This window comes from Meleagris gallopavo, chromosome 2, assembly GCF_905368555.1.
Source record: "Meleagris gallopavo chromosome 2, MGAL_WU_HG_1.1, whole genome shotgun sequence".
Lineage (NCBI taxonomy): Eukaryota > Metazoa > Chordata > Aves > Galliformes > Phasianidae > Meleagris > Meleagris gallopavo.
The window spans coordinates 96066022-96082816 of record NC_139405.1 but is presented as its reverse complement, the minus strand read 5'-3'; the positions used below and the strand labels follow the sequence as shown (position 1 = coordinate 96082816).

At 43.7% G+C, this 16795-nt stretch overlaps 1 protein-coding gene across 1 annotated transcript; it reads right to left on the bottom strand.

Moving 5' to 3' along the window:
- Positions 1 to 525: 525 nt before the first annotated feature.
- ATP6V1C2 (ATPase H+ transporting V1 subunit C2) lies at positions 526 to 16054 on the bottom strand. The gene is made up of 13 exons (XM_010707916.3): positions 15705 to 16054; positions 15112 to 15270; positions 13550 to 13617; positions 10147 to 10232; positions 6472 to 6566; positions 5683 to 5774; positions 4813 to 4911; positions 3763 to 3831; positions 2810 to 2902; positions 2490 to 2583; positions 2084 to 2181; positions 1570 to 1699; positions 526 to 901 (listed from the first exon to the last, which is right to left on the bottom strand). Exons 2-13 carry the CDS (start codon positions 15238 to 15240, stop codon positions 806 to 808), a joined length of 1149 nt encoding a protein of 382 aa, XP_010706218.1. The 5' UTR covers positions 15241 to 15270; positions 15705 to 16054; the 3' UTR covers positions 526 to 805.
- Between the last annotated feature and the right edge of the window lie 741 nt (positions 16055 to 16795).

The window sequence follows — 16795 nt, the reverse complement described above, 5'->3', positions numbered from 1 at the left end:
TTCTTGTTAATAAGAAAATGCCATAGCCTTTTGTTGCTGTCCATGTCTTGTCTATCAGTGTCTAGTAGAGTGACCTTCATGTGATCAGTTTGTTTCTAAGTAAGGAATGAAGGAACTAAAAGTTCCCATCTTTTCAAGGAAATAACTTAAAATGGAAATGAATCATCTGGTGTTGTATGTAAGAGCCTGCCTTGCATAGGGATGAGCTAGGAGCAATGTAGTAACTGTTGGCAGCCTGACCACTGATGGGGGGCAGGAGACCTACTTCAATTCTGTGTTGTCCCAGCTCTTGTAACAAATGTGTTCTAACTGATGTGTCTTGGCAAAAACTGAACTTGTGAGGACTTGGGACCACAAGTCATTCCCCAGTCAATCTTTGAAACTCTTTCTTCTTAAGAAACAAACAAAAGCCTTTGGGCTTTGCTCTGATGCTCTGTCCTTTTTTTTTTTTTCCTGGTTGAAGTTCACTTTATTACAAAATCAGTACTGTACAATTAGTAGAAACATTAGCCACCACACCAAAAATCAGCCACAAAATTGTTTAATTTTAAGTCCAATAGAGATTCCATCTTTGTAACTTACCAAAAAATAATAAATACTACCATAGTACCACCTGCCTCGGAAATATGTTTTTATAATGCTATGATCTGAAGATTTGAAGTTTGAAGTCACTTTAAAAATTACTGACAGTGTTAAGAAAATCTTATTCATCAGCATTTCAATTTGAATTTCAACAGCTAAGGATTCTTAAACTATAACATTTGGGTCTTGAAAATTAATAGATGAAATGGTTGGTTTGTTCCTCTTAACTGCCATCGAGAAGACTGAGGTCAATCTTGAAATAGACGTAAGGATAGTATTCTTGATTACTCAGTTGTAAACCAGGGATGTCCATGCCAGGCTGCAAAAGGAAACAACATGACTTCAATATCAATAAAAGTGTTGTGCTGTTCCAAGCTAAAGCAGATTGCTTGCTTCACTTAGGTGGAATGGAGTCTTGCACTTGCTACACTCAACAAAGAATTTTCAGAGAATCTGGTGTTTGCTCAGTGTTTTTGGTAGGCTGTCTAATCCAGTATAGATATTTCCTTTTTTCTTCTTGGCTTATGCACGAACTTACTGCTTGCCTGATTTCAGGCAGTTGTAAACTCCTTTCGGTTTATCAGGGTCTGGGGAAACAAGTATTGCTGCCTGGTGCAGTCCTAGGCTGAGATGTTTAGTCAGTGACGGCCTTCTACAGAGTAAGGAGATCTTAGAGGCCTAGCATTTGTTTTACATCAGTTCCGTTGCTGGCATTGAGCTGAATGCTTGAAGCTTACCTGGAGAAACTGCCAGAAGTGAGCAGACCTATTTCAGGCCGGCAGCTGTAAGGAGCAGATGCTTACTGAAACAGTAATCACACTCTGCAACTCTCCATGATGACCTGACCCTACCTGACACTAATCCTTTCCATAAGCACCAGGGATTAGAGCTGTATCCAGGGATCCTCGCACTGTGAGGTGTTTGCTCCAACCCCTGGACTAAACTGGAACAAGCTCCAGTTCATGCAGCTGTAGTCCAAATACATACATCCATTATACTTGCTGCTGCAACTTCATCCAGATGTTTGAAGACCACGTTTAGGACATCTCTCAGGCGTTTTACCGACTTCCTATTTGGTTGCAGCAACATTGCTTGGAAGTTCACTGGAAGGCCGTACCTGCAAACACAGCAAAATACCCCACTGTTTTCTACAGGTCACTCTATTCCCTTCCTGCTCTTCTCCCTCTTCAACCTCCTGGTGCATTTCCTAGTGGATAGTTTATGTATTGCAAGGTCCCAGTTGTGCTGCGCTGCCTTCTTCTCTGAAAGCACTTCTATTTTGAAGCCGTAGGGGAACTAAGCACCATTCTTTTTCCTCTAAGTGACCCCAAAGAAGCATCTCATCAGCTTTACATGTCACCTGTTTTGTAGTCATCTGTACCATCTCCTGTGAGCTCCTGGAACTCTCTGTAAGGGATGTCCCCCCCCCCCATGAAGAAAGTGAGCTGGTACTTATTATCTTCGATAGGAATCTGCCAGCGCTGCATGTGAACCCACATACCTCAGGACTGATTCAACAAAAACTCTCAAGGCTTTCACATGAATCCAAGCCACAAACGCTTCACTGAAGTTCACTTTCAGCCAGCGCAGCAACGGGCCCTATGAGAACAGAAGTAACAGTGCTGTGATTCCTCCTATGCTGCATGACATGGCTCCATTGCTGATGCTATTGAAGGCATCACGGGCTGCTGAGTTAATTCTCAGGCAGGCCATTATTGTCCCCTTGTGGATCAGAAACTTGTGTGACCTTGGGCAAATGGAGTTATCTATCCCATGCCTCAGTTTTCAATGCTCGTTGGAGCTCACAGGCGTCTACTGGGATCAGAAAGCCTCTTCTAAGTGAGATCCTTACACACAGGTAGCAAAGGCTGTCAATATAGAGGCCAACAACTTGCTGTACTACTTACATACTGCTGTTTCTTATCAGAAGCTAGCTTCATCAGCTCTTCCTTTTCACATTTCAGTTCCTTCTCATCAAAATAAAACTCTCGAACCATGAACCTACAATTGAATGACATTTGCTCTCACAAGCCATAATCCAAGCAGTATGTACAATCGTTTCTTTGCCTCTGATGAAGCAAGATGGGGATGTTTTGAAGCTGCTGGCCCTTTAAAGGATTTACAGGGTGGGAGTTGAAGTCACCTCCAGAAAGCAAACATCCTGTTGCCTATCGCATGAGAGCAGGAAGAACAGTTGCTGGATTCCTTGCAAAGCATGACTGCTTACCTGTTCTCTCTAGCTTTAGCCTTGAAGTCATCCATCACTTTTCTAAATAGGGTGACTGTGAAGAGTCCTCCCTCGGCATCCTCAGCAATCATTCTGTGAGAGGGAAAAATCCTGCTGTGATTTGACACGGCCAATCTCTCGCACTCGCTTCTCCTTTCCCTTTTGCAGTTCTTTTTTTCATTTATGAAACAGCAATACCTCACTTTTCAAGACAGATGTGATTGAAATAGGGACCAAAGGCTTTAATAGCACCAACCACAGTATCTCTGATGCAGACAGCCTGCTTACACACATACTTTTTCTGCTTCCTAATATGTTCCTCTGCTTGTTCCATGCATGTGTTTTTAAGACGGGCAATTGCACAAAGCTTTTCTTCCTTTGTGCTTTCTGCTTCCTCCATTTCAGATAATGTGACAGTCAGACAGTCACCTCTCACAGCCTGGGTTGGACATCTTGTCTGCCTTGAGCTGAGCAGAGGAATATTTAATTCCTAGTAAGGATTTTTTTTCACTCTAGATGTTAATATGGAATATGCTAATGCAAAAATTTTACTGCAGAAAACAATTAAAGATGCAGAAATAGTGATTTTTTTAAAAGGAGCTTTCATAAAGTTGTACATGGTTATATGTCTGAATTAGGCCTGGATTACTGTAACAAGCTTTTATCTTTCTAAAACAACCAAAAGTCCTGTTTTGTTGTTCATATGATCACAGCAAGTGGAAAGAACTAACTTAATGGAAAAGGGAGCAGCAAGAAGCTAATTGTATGGGAAAAAAACCAGAGACTGAGGCCTTCAACAGAATAATTTCCAATTTCAAGTGAGAATGATACTAGGCAATTATGTTAACACACAGAGCCTATGTATTAGTCAACTGATTCTTGAGCAATTTGAGTGACAGATATGGCAGATGTATCTGCAGCCAGCAGGGACTTTAATTTGGGATGTCACTTACTTGGTGGAGCGAGGCACTACCATATCAGACAGGGATTCATAGGTCTTCTGCCACTGTACGTAGCTTGATCTTTGAGCAACACAAAGGAAAACAGAGTATATAAATGCAATATACCAGAAAGAGAACGTGTTGATAAAAATAATGAAGCTAATTGCTTAGAGTAGGAGCTCTTTGTGCTGGTTTTGTGACAGCAAAGCTTCTTCTGTCCTTTCCTGTCCTAAGTCACTAGCTACACTAGCTTCCCATTGTATCATCCTCAGTCCTCCCTCACTTTGGGTCTTGGGATGAGGAAGTGTGAAGCAGGAAGCTGGGGGTGGAAAAACTGAGGCTTCTGGTTTCTGTGTATAGGCTGCCATGTGTCCTGTATTCCAGGAGCTCCACAGAAGTGTCTCATGGTCCAGTGCTGACATGGTGCAACACTGGGAACGTGGCAAGTAGCAGCACTGGGAGAATGGGGCCAAAGGAAGGGAAAGTTTGCAAAGTGAGTCGTGTTTATAGCAGGAACCCAAAAGAAGATGCTGGTAATAAATTCAATAAACTTACCTAGAATAGATTTTTGTAACGTGTTTTTCAGACAGAAAAGTGATGGTACTGAGTGTGCATGTTAGAATAGCGTTGTACTAAGAGGACAAGTTTTGTGTAGGCTTTCAGAAGGAAGGATACCTTGTACCTTCACAATTGATAGTGATAGCAATTATCCTATGTGCAGGCACTTACTAATACATGACCAGCAGAGCCCTTGTGAGTTTGACAGGTCTGATTCCTTTTATAAACTGTCTCAGCTCCAGTACAAATCTGTTCTGCCGTGTTGGTTTTTCTTAACTCCTACCAGGAGGCTGTTTGAGAACCCGTTCTGTAACATTTACACACCTACATCCTACTTCTGTCCTGCTCTGAGCTGGGAGCAGTCTGTTCCTTTTGCTAATGGATCCACCTGCTCCCCAGACACAGCACAGATCAGCTGCCCCAACTGATGCAGTAGTGCCTGCATCCAACACTTAGGTCTGAAACTCAACATCACATGTGAGTGTGTGCACACCATCGCCTTACTTTGGCACCACGACTAGCAGTGTGATAAGGTACTCAGAATTCAGAACAAAGTCTTCTTTATGCACGATGTCTGCGAGGGTCCGAGTCAGCAAGTTTCCCCTAAAGCAAATGAGACAAAGAAAAAAATGACATTAGCAGGAATCCAGCAGCAGCACACCGTGCTGTAGATATGGTTGACAGTAGTGCATCCTAGAGTTGAAAAACACAGAGAATGAGGTGGCTAAAGGACACAGCTACGCTTCTAGGAAGGCCATTTATTTATTTTTATTGCAACTCCAGGTAGCAGCACATAGGTAAAGATCGTAAGCAATTGAAGGTGGTAGAGAAAATATTTTGGAAACTCTGAGAAAGTATTGCTCTGACCAGCAGAACAGAACAAAAGTGAAATGAAAGTGGGATGCTGGTGAGATAGGCTCAGCAGAGAAGGAAAAGAAATGCTTTTGCCTGGAATATTGTAAAACTGGCTTTCTGAAAAGCATTTGCACTGCTTCCAAAGGATACAGCTCTGTGTTGCAAAGGAATCTACTGGCTGACGCAGCTGATCTAATTTTTTACTCCCTAAAATCCCATCAGAGCAATATATTGGCATTTGGTTTTGACTCTTTACCACTACTTTGTCCTCCCACTGCTAATAAAGTCATATGAGGAACTGCAGTCTCCCCTGAGCTGATTTTAAGACATGCTGCTCACATCAGTTTCCACCTTGGCTTCCCCTTCATCTCTGGATGCTCAGTGTGCCCCAAAGTCAGGCACTAGGTTTGCACCCATCACAGCACACACAGTTCACTGCACAGCAGTAGATGTGGCATGCACTGCTCTCACGTCATCCATGCAACATTCCAGAGCTCAACAGGAACACGCTGTACTTACACAGTTTTTTTCTCCAGGCTTTGCAAATTTCCTTTAATGTTGTTGTATGCAGCTGATCGGGTCTTTAGATCTGCTTCTATCTGAGTAACTTGCTAAAACAAAAAAAGTGAAATGAGAAATTGCTTGGGATGTCATCCTCACCTTCCTCCTCCTACCTCTGCTCTGCAGAGAGATAACATAGCTGTCAGCCTCTCCTAAAACCATCTGAACATAGCCAAGAGGGAGCCCACTTCAGTTCTGGGCTCCACTGAACTGCTCAGTTATGGGCGATGCTCTCTGCAGCAAGAAGGACTTGGTTAGCTGTTACTGTGTATTTCATTTGCTATCTACATTGAACAACAGTTCATTCCTTCCTGAACAGGCTGCCAGTGTAAATACTTCATCCAACCTGCAACGTGTTGGATTTAATGTCAGACAACCATTTCACAAGAAAACCCCAACGTGGAGAATGATTATACAGTAAGTAAAAACAATAAAATATTACAGTGAAGGGGACTAAAATGTAGAATCTATCAGTGTAGTCTAATAAATCTGATAAAGGTCCATATATTTATGGAATGAATAGGCTTGTATATCTCTATATGGATACAGATATATAAACATTTATTGGTATTATTACGGTAGAAATTAAAATAAATCAACTGCTGCAGTACAGTGAGTTTCTGAACGTGCTCCTGCCCAAACCACAGGCAGAACTCTCATTGACTGCTGTAACAAAAGAGACCAAAAATTGCCAAAAGACATGATTCCCAATTCTGAGATCTTCTGACAACATGGAGCACAGTTTACCTTTGCTAATGCTTCTGATATATTCTTCAGTGGCTGCTTTATGGGATATTTGGCCATGTCCCACTCAAACCGGGTCAAGTAGCTAATCAGGTCAACTGGAAATACAAAGAAATGCATTAAAGCAGACAGCTGACATGATGGAAGCTCAAGACTGGGGTGGCAGCCCCCAGCTGTATCCTATGTAGAGCTTTGGTTGGCCCACCTCTGAATTGTCATAAAAATTTGATCTAGATCAAATTTGCACAAATCAAACGCTCAATCTAAGCATCCCCAAAGTAAAAAATAGTTGAAACAGAGACACTAGTGTTTGCTGCACTGGGCTTCTTCCCAGACAGGTAAGATGGAGAATATTTGGGAAGTTGCCATGGGGAAACGGGGCAGAACAAGCTCAGGGAGCTAAGGAAAGGAGGGACAAGTGGGGCTGCTCAGTGCTCCTCACTGCCTGGTGCAGAGTTAACCATTCCCAAGGCGATGGCTGAACGTAGTTCCCTGTGGGCTGCACACAGTGTGAGGAGCACTGTATGAACAGAGATGCATGAGAAGGAATGTGAAAAGTTGTTTAATTGCTACAGCACCGGGCTGAGGGTACCACCCCGCCTCGTGTGACATCAAACACCCTGCCAGGGAAGCACTATCCTTTCCATGGGCTTCTCTCACCCCACATCAGAGTCAGTTTACCCTACTAGATTTCCGAAGCACGGAATGTCTTATGAAAGGAGGAAAACAATTTCTTATCTAAGGATATATTGAACAGCAGGCAGAAAACACCAGCATGACCATGTTCTCCCTCACTTTCAACACACAGATTCAGCCCTTCCTGCCAATGCATGACCAGGAAGCACAGGAAGCATGTGGAACGAGGGCAAAGCAGAGTTACAGAAATTGCCTGTGCCCCTTTTATTCTCACATTCCTCAATCTCAGCAGAACTCAGCTGTTCAGCAGTTAAGCACAGTGTGAGCCTTCAGCCCATTCCACAAGTGTACTCCTTGGCCATGCTCCCAATTCCCTTCCCTTCTACACAGCTTCTCCTTGCTGTTGCCCAGGAGAGATGCCTCCTCCTCAGCAGCCCAGAAATCCTACAGGCTGAACACTTCTTAGCTCTGCTGCACTCAGCCAGCTCTAAGCAGCAATATAAACCTCCCCTACAAAATACTTAATTCTTCAAAATTGTTATGCTTCTCATTTTGTCTTTCTGTTCATTTCAGTTTTGAGCTCATTATAAAGACTGGCATTATTCCACTACTTACCAAATTTCAAAAGTCATTTTGAGCCCACCTTACTACAAAGGAACAGAATTCAGTCCAAACATTTTTAAAAAATCTTTACTTACTTTTCATATTTTTGATGCTGTCATAAGCAAGAAAGCATTTCCTGCTGCTGTGATATAATAACATTCCCAGTATACACAAATACAAGTTTTCTTTGTGAGAGGGGCATCTCTTCCAGCTATTGCCCACCAGCATGCAGAAGGTATTTTCATTTAACTGAAAGGGCTGTATTTGCTGATGCTTGCAATTCCCCTTCCCACAACTCTAATCAGACAATTGCTAGACACAGCCAACAATTCAGTTGGCTGGTGGACCAAACTGCTGTTAGGAATTCATACAGCTGAGCTAAAACATTTGTAATCAAAAAGCTGAGTGTCCATGTGAGCATGGTCCAATAGCCTGAAATTGGACTCTGCAGCAAGAAGTCATGTCTTACAATTTTGAATCTGATTTCATGACCTTCAGTTTTAGGGTCTTTTTTCTATCCAAAAAGGGAAGGAGGAAGAATTCAGTGTTGCTGCTGCTTATGAGGAATGATATTGGATTGTAACAGGGGAATCCTAAATATATGTATTTATATATTAAAATCGATTAATTTTTTTAAAGATGCCATCAATAATCTTAAAAAAGTCTTAGTTACATATGACTCCTTTGGATGACCAAAGGACTGAAATTAGTAGCACATACAAGAAACTTCCACATCCTTCTATTACAACACATGCAGAGCTGACAGGAAGGGAAAAGAGTGTAAAAAGAGGAAACAAAAGAAATAAGTTCAACCTGTTGTTTCTCAAGTCATAGGGATATCGTGATCAAGCTACGAGGTTGTTACTTGAGAAATCCATCGTAACGTGATCACTGTATCTCTACAACCAGACCACGACTTGTTTCTAGCACTACTATACCCAAATGCATGCTTGTAGCACCACTGCAATCAGCAACCCTCAACATACTTTTCAGACATTTCATTTTATCCTTTTGCCCTGTAACATAAATAAGTGGGATTATTGTACCTGGCCAGTTGTTGCACACATAAAAAGCCAGTCATTTCATGCATAAAGGACATTTCTAAAAGGATTTTCTCCCCAGCCTATGAAGATGGGGAAGAGCCTGGAGGTTGAGGTGTGCAAGGAGTGGCTGAGGTCCCTCGGTGTGCTCAGCCCAGAGCAGAGGCGCTGAGGGAAGGCCTCATGGCGGCTGCAGCTCCTCACAGGGAGCTGAGGGCAGCGCTGAGCTCTGCTCTCTGTCATGGAACTGTGTTTGGGGGGGGTGGGCGGAGGGGCAGCTGGGGGTTAGAGACATGAGGGCAGCAGGCATGGAACAGGGCAGTGGGCACGGCCCTGAGAGCCAGAGTTCAAGGAGTATTTGGACACTCTCAGAAACAGGGGTTGATTTTGGGTGGTCATGTGTGGAGCCAGGGTTTGGACTTCATGACTTTTGTGGGTTCTCTCCCAAATTGGGATATTCTGTGTTCTAACTAGTGGGCTCCAGTGATCCTTTACGATGTCAGAAGTGTCCCTGCCTGCTCTTCTCCTCTGCTATACAACAGCTGCTAGTCAGAGCAGGGCGTCACAAGGGAAACCAAAGAGAAGTTATTTGTAATGGGAACAACAGTGCATGTCCCAGCAGCCTCTGGCATCACCCTGTGAGTGCAGCCTGGCTCCTCTAAGGAAGCAGCATAGGGGCAGGGCAGTGACAAGGCCCTCCTTTTGCAATGGAGATCTCACACTGCACAGGCCTGCAAGACCTCACTGCCTACCTGCTGTAGAACAGCACCACAGCTCCACTAACAAAGAAAGTACATCAGCCAAGCTAGCACAGCAGGAAACTCCTCAGGCTTTCATTGTTACTGCAATACTGATTATAACAGTATTTCTGGTCTTGCTGCTCCCAGCTGACTTCATAGCTCTCTAGGAGTTAAATTGTTGCCCCCAGCATCCACCTGTGATGTTAGAAATCCACAGCTGCCAGAGCACAGGTTCTGTCCCAGCACTGCAGCAAGAAAAGCAAAGGAAAACACTAATATAGCACTAATCAATTCCATGCAGACTTTTAGGACATGATTTAGCTGCCTGGAAGTGATCCAGTCCGTGGAGGCCACAAAAAAGTGCTAGGTCATTTTAGGAATGTCTCCTGGTTTCCTCTTCACTCCTCAGCTCTGATGTTGGAAATATTTCTTCCACAAAACAGTACCAGACACTGAATATTGTCCTGGAAGCAAAGCCTGGAACTGTATAGAGTTTCTATTAACTCTGGAAAAAATGTAATGTGGCTAGATGTGCTCTTAGAAAATATTCCTGAGGTTGTCTTTTCTAATGGGTGAGTGTTTCAATTCTGAATGCTCACATTCTGAAGTAAATACAGGCAGCATCAATGCATTAACATATCCACATTCACAGCACCTACCTCCATTGGCCAGAAGATTTTCCTGAACTTTATCTTTGGAGTCCTCCATAACTTCTCCTATATACTGGACTATTTTCTTAATTACGCTTGGGTGTAATTAACAAGAGAAGCTTCATTAGTAAAGAAACCACAGAAATATAAAACAGATACTACAATGATCTGATAAACATGGAGATACCCACACAAAACACTTCTGAAGCAAAGCAGGTAAATTTGCAACTAAAATAGCAATAAACAACCTATGGCATACAGCAGAACTAAAATACACTGATCTCTGCAAACACATAGGTAATACCATCTCCCCAGTGCTCAAGACTCCCAAAAGATACAGATTCCATCTTCTGCACACTGTATTTCATGGCTTTCATTGCAAAAACCAGAAGACAAGAAACTTGTGTGCACATTCTGAAGGTGATGGAGGGACACGAGGCTACACACAGAACAGTCCAGTCTAACCCTGGTTGAAGATCTGCTCCATGGGATGCTAAATAAACCTTCACAGTTGTTCTTTATGACACCAGACAGTTCAGAGTCTAGGCTTGATGTACAAAATACAGCTGTACCATACCCTGGGAGGAATCTACACCATCTCACCCCAATTTACAGCCCTCTAAGGGCTGTTCTTGTTTTCACTGTCAGGCTGCAGATGTTTAAGGATCTCAGGCCAGCTGAGTCCTGGTGGAGAACTGCATTTTCATAGCCTAATACTGAGTTGGAAGGCTCCTTGAAGGCCAGCTGGTCAAACTCCCCTACAATGAATAGAGACACCTACAGCTCCATCAGGTTCTCAGAGTCCCATCCTTGGGTGCCTCCAGGGATGGGTGATGGGGTATCCATCACCACTTCGAGCAACATGTGCCAGTGCCTCACTGCCCTTGTTGTAAAATCTTTCTCCTTATATCCAGACTAAATCCCCTGTTTTAGTTTGAAACCATTTCCACTTTTCCTGTCACAACAAACCTTACCGAAGAGTCTTTCCACATTTTGCCCACACTCAGGCTGAGGTGAGATTGCAGGTGTAACTGGGATGTACTCTTGTGCTCTTTCAGATTTTGCTTGTGAAAGTGTTACAATGACATTACTTAATTACAAATAAAATAAAAAAATTAAAAAAAATAAAAGTCAAACACTCTTTAGATAATACTGTATATTAAGCATCACTCCCACTAAGGACACAGAAAGCTGCAGGCAGCAGAACCCTGCAATCTCCAGCCTCTGCACAACGCCCTGCAGACATGGGATCCAGAGAATACTCAAGTAGGAGTGACGGATGGGAACGTCAGCTTTAGAGAGCACCACATTACCCTACAGTGACATGGAAAAACACTCCACCTCCCTGTGTAAATAAATAATAAAAGTACATGGAAACAATAGATCCTGCAAACTCCTGCCCCTTCTCTGCTGTCCTGGCAGGAGGCAGTGCTGACAGGTTTGCGCTGCCTTTATTGGCAGTCCTGTTTATTTAGCAACAGTGCAGCAGGTAGCTGCCTCAGAGGAGCAGGAATGTAAATGTTCAGGTCATTTGAACAGGCTTGAACTCTCCAGATGCTGTTTTCTTTGGCTAAGTACAAGTGCTTGGTATTTTAACCCTTGAATCTCAATTACATACTCAAATCTTGGGCATTTATTTAACACAAAATGATACTGTAATTCCAATTCATTTCTCCTGATAATTCTTTGCTATTACTCTCCTCTAATCTATTTTTCTTATTTTTAAGCACTTTTTCCTTAGTTTTAAATCTCATTGATCCGTTTTGATCAGTTAGTTTTACAAACAAAGAAGACAAATAGGAGGAGTCCATACCCAACAGCTCACTGTGTAAAAACCTCACTGACTCTTTTGCTCAGTGCATACATCGTGTCACACGGTAAGTGCCACTGCTGTCACTAACAGGACAATTAATGGAGTGAAGTGGCATTCAGCTTGAACAAGGAAACATGTACCACCTTGGTGAGTTAAGACAAAGGTAGTAGTGGGAACATGTCACCTAAAACTCCCCTCAGTGATCGTACATGGATGCCACAGCAGGCTTTGCAGAAGTGGGAATTAACCAAGCCCTTGCAAAAATCACTTCTGCATGATTCCTGTATCCTTCAAACTCAGATCTCTCAGTTGCTTGGCTAGCTGCTGCTGCCCTAAGTAGCTTTCCAACTTTGCATTGGAATAGATAGATGGCATTGCCACTGTCTCATCCCAGATTTATTCCCATTCCCTTTTCACTTCAGCATGAACAATCCGCTGTATGAATCAGAGGCACAAACACTTTTACCAAGACTGTGGGGCAGGTTTCCCTACCAGACAGGGAGAGTCACGATAGAAACAGTCTTATTCATTAGTATTAAGCTGCTCTGTGCTGCTAAATATTCTGAAAAAGCAATTCTAAAAAGATCAACATTGTGTGCAACCCAGTGATCAAATGTTATCATCCTATTTCAGCCCACTGTGGTACCAGTAAAGTCAGAAAACTACGCTAGGGAGAAACGTATTCTGGCAGACTTACTTTTATGCAAACTGCCTAACGTAGGTTTGAACAACTTATATCAGGATCTCCATATGTGTTTACACCCACCAAACAATCTCTGAAAGCACAAAGCATATTCAGACAGGCAGCTCCTCACTAGGCCTGAGTAGGGGAGAAAAGGCAAAAAGCCCCAGAGCTGACCTGGCCACAGCTGTATGCAAGGTTTGCTTCCGAAGCAAAAAAAAGTTTCATCAATAAAAACTACTTTGTGCCATAAAGTATCCTAAAACCCGGCATTTCCTTAGCATTCTGTACTATTATCCTTTGTCCACCCAGGTCAGCTTGGCCTAAAAGGCAAACTTGGCAGAGATCAGCAAGGAGATCATATGAGTCTCCCTGCATAAATGGGTTTGACACAATGCCAGTCAATACTGTGGCTTTCCAGGAGTTTAGCAGAGGAAGAGTACCCAACTTCATTCAGAGAAATTTATTCCTTACATTTCCTTACAACTCCTATATTTGGTTAAAAAAACTCAAGGGAAATATTCTGGGAAAAAGAAAACTGAAGAGGGCTTCACATTCTCTAAATATTGCTTCATTAATTTGAGTTTCTGGATGGAGGGGGAGGTTGTTCTTCAAGAATACAAAAACATCACAACTGTTTCCCTTTGAGAACAGCTTTCCTTGAAAACAGCCACTCGGGCATCATTGTTCAGACAGAACTGCCACTGGCTCCATTCAGCCAGGTTTTAAGGAATGGCCCCTTCCTTGTGATGATCTTGTGACAACTGGCACAAGGATTAAACCACAACACAAACCCATCCACTTCAGTGCAGTTGTAGTCTGGGTTAAACCAACTCTGAGGTGAATCCAAGGACACAACATCCCATAAAAACAATGTCTGTTCCTCATTTGTAGGTAGTAAATAAGACCTATTTTACCTTTCAGCAAAGGTATCAAGTTTTCCCAACTCATCTGACAGACCAACAAGAGCATCCAGTGTCCCCACCTGTACAAAAGATGAGAAGCAGGTGAGAGATGCACGTCTCCAAGGCTTCTGTCAGCAGTGTTAGGGACTGTGATTTGTGAATTCAACAGCTCTGCAGAACATTATTCAGTCAGTGGATAATAAAGCAATTCCTTTTCTCAAGACCCAGGCACAAAAAGCCTTTTCCAATAAAGGAAAAAGCGTATATGATGTCTCAAGATCAAACATCAATGTCTTCCTTCCTGTTTTCATTCCTGAATCATTGAGTAGCACAGACTTTTAGCTAACAAAACAATGAGTAGAAATGCACACAGCATACATACAAAACAAAACTAATGTACTAAAAGAACCAAGGGAAGCAGAGTGTACTCAAAAGAGGGTCTCTGCATTCTCCTAAGACCAACATCTGCTTTTTGCATGACTCTGTCACAGTCATAGTTCTATGTTTATGGTATTGAAATATATTGCCAAATATATTGCCTCTTCTTGTGACGTTGCCAGCTCAACATTACGAAGGGTCAGGCTGAAGGAGTACAGGAGAAGAAACAAGTCTTGCATAGAACAATTAGCAGAACACAGAGAACTGCTGTATGGTCAGATGATGTCAGTACTTCGTTTCCCCCTATGTTAATGGACTCACACCAGTGCTGGTGGCACACAGATGGTAAAATCACAGCAATCTCAGGTGCATGTGTAAAAAGTAGCATGTGCAGCCTGCAGCATCCATGTGCTACTTCAGCATGTTTTCACTTGAGAAAAGGCCATGCTCCCCTTTCACTTGCATCCTTAAGTAACTGGAACAGTTACTCAAGCCATAACTTAACAATCTTCGTGGACTAAAGCCAGACCCTGGCTGCACCATGTGTAGCTTTGTAAGAGATGGGTGATGGCAGCTCCCGAAGGAACCAAGTTCTGCATCTGTTGCAGCTCCACTGACTTCAATGAAGCATATTTAGACTTCTCATAGATGCAAATGAAATAAAAATTAAGTGCAGATCTTATGAAAGACGGATTAAAGAAGGCAAAGATATATTAAAAAAAAAAGTCACAAATAAATGTTCTTACTGATATGAGGCTATACAGCCAGTAATACAGCTGAATATACGCACATCCATTTCCTACAAAGTAATATGCATTATATAAAACTGTCTGCTCTGTCAGTGGTCTCACTGGAATACTTCTAGATACTGAGCTGCTCCCTATGCATTAGCAATTCGAGATGTACAATGCTGTGTGATTTTTGTGATTGGAAGCAAATGGTACAGCAGAAGCAGTGCATTCTATTTAATCGGTCACTTCACTCCTTACACATGTATCCTTCCCACATGAAAGTCATCTTCAAGCAAAATGATTCTTGTCTCTCCCCAATCAGTTTTCAGTAGACTGAACACAGCTCACCCCCAGTCGCAATCTTTTTCAGCTCTCTGAAATGATAAATGTCACGTTTATCCTAGAAATCCTCAGTCTTGGCTGGGGATGTTTTGTCACCCATACCCAAACCCTCTCCTCATTTACCTTTAAGTCTGGAATATGGAATTTGCTGTTGCTGGACAGGTTGGATTTGGATGTCACCGTGTTCATTCTCTCCCATGCCTGCAGGTTTGTTTTATCTCCTGGGGCAGAAATCAGCCAGAACTCCGACATGATCCAGTACTTTCCCTTCACTCCTGATCACTGTAGAAACACAAAGCAGTTAAGAGGCTAAAAAAAGTACTGCGTAGAATGTGTTCTTCCCTAAGAACCAAAAAAGTTGGATTACTGATCTTTTGGTGGCATAATTACAGTGAGTCACTCCTGTCTCAGCCTGAAATGGAACATGACCTTCTCCACAATGTCACACACGCAGCGCAGCAGTTCCTCCTTTCTCAGCAACGTTGTTCCATTCAGTTTCTGAATGAAGAACCAAAGCTCTCTCCCCCCCTTTCCCTCCCCTCCCCATCCTTTAGCAGTGCACACAGTTCGGTCCCCATCACCAGGCTCCATCGTGATCCCCACTGCCAGGCAGACTCCAGTCACAAGGATGTAATTAAGGACTTCTGTTTGACCAATATTAACTCAAACATTTGGGCAAAAGTGCAAGCAAGACGTAGAAGGTCTTCTGAACTTACAGGCTGCAGGAGATGCCTGACGGAATATCACTTTCCCCGTGTTTTAATTTCCAGGTTGGGTAGCAAGGACCGGAGGAGAGATGCTGTCAGCAGAACAATATACACGGCGCAAATCCACGTGTGACAGCTGCGCTGGTGCTAAGCAAACAAATGAGGGCAAGACAGCAAGCAGCGGAACCACACTCCAATTCTTCCATCCAAAGGCTCTCTCGGACCCGTCCCGCCCCGCACGCCTTACTCCCAGCTGCACGGAACGGGAAACCCGGGGAGCGAGCACTCGCTCCGCAGCGGCCCCTGCTCCTCACAGCGGGTGGCGCCCTGAGGCGGGGCGGGGACGGCCGTGCTCGGGGCGGGGCTCGGGGCGGGGCGGGGCGGGGCCGGGAGGGGGGCGGGTGCGGAGTAGCGGAACGGCGGGAATATTGCGCGTTGTGGGAGAGGGCCGCGGAAAGCTGGCGGCAGGTTCGGCTCGTGCAGCTCCTCGCTATGCTCCCTCGTGGGCAATCCTCCATTTCCCCTCCCACACACAAGTGTCCTAAACTGAGAGGGTGGATGGTGTCTTTCCCTTCTGTATTATGAACTGCACCACTCAGCTTGGTGTTGTCTGCGAACTGGCTGAGGGCACACTCAATCCCATCATCTATGCAACTGACAGATATTGAAGAACACCGGTCCCAAGACAGATCCCTGAGTGACTGCTTATGAGTGGCCTCCAGCTGGACTTAGAGCCGTTGACAGCAACCCTTTGGCTATGACCGTCCAACCAATTCTTTATTCACTTAATGGTCCAGCCTTCAAATCCATATCGCTTCAACTTAGAGACAAGGATGTGGTGTGGGACCACATCAAAAGCCTTGCACAAGTCCAGGCAGATGGTATCGGTTGCCCTTCCTTTGCCCAGCAATGCCATCACTTTATTTTAGAAGGCCACCAGATCGGTCAGGCATGGTCTGCCTTCAGTGAAGCCATGCTGGCTGTCTCAAATCTCTTGCTTATCCTTCGTCTCCCTTAACATGTGAAGCCATGCTGGCAACCACATCAGCCAGTTCCTTCAGGACGCTGGGATGTATGTCATCAGACCCTAAGGGAGTAAT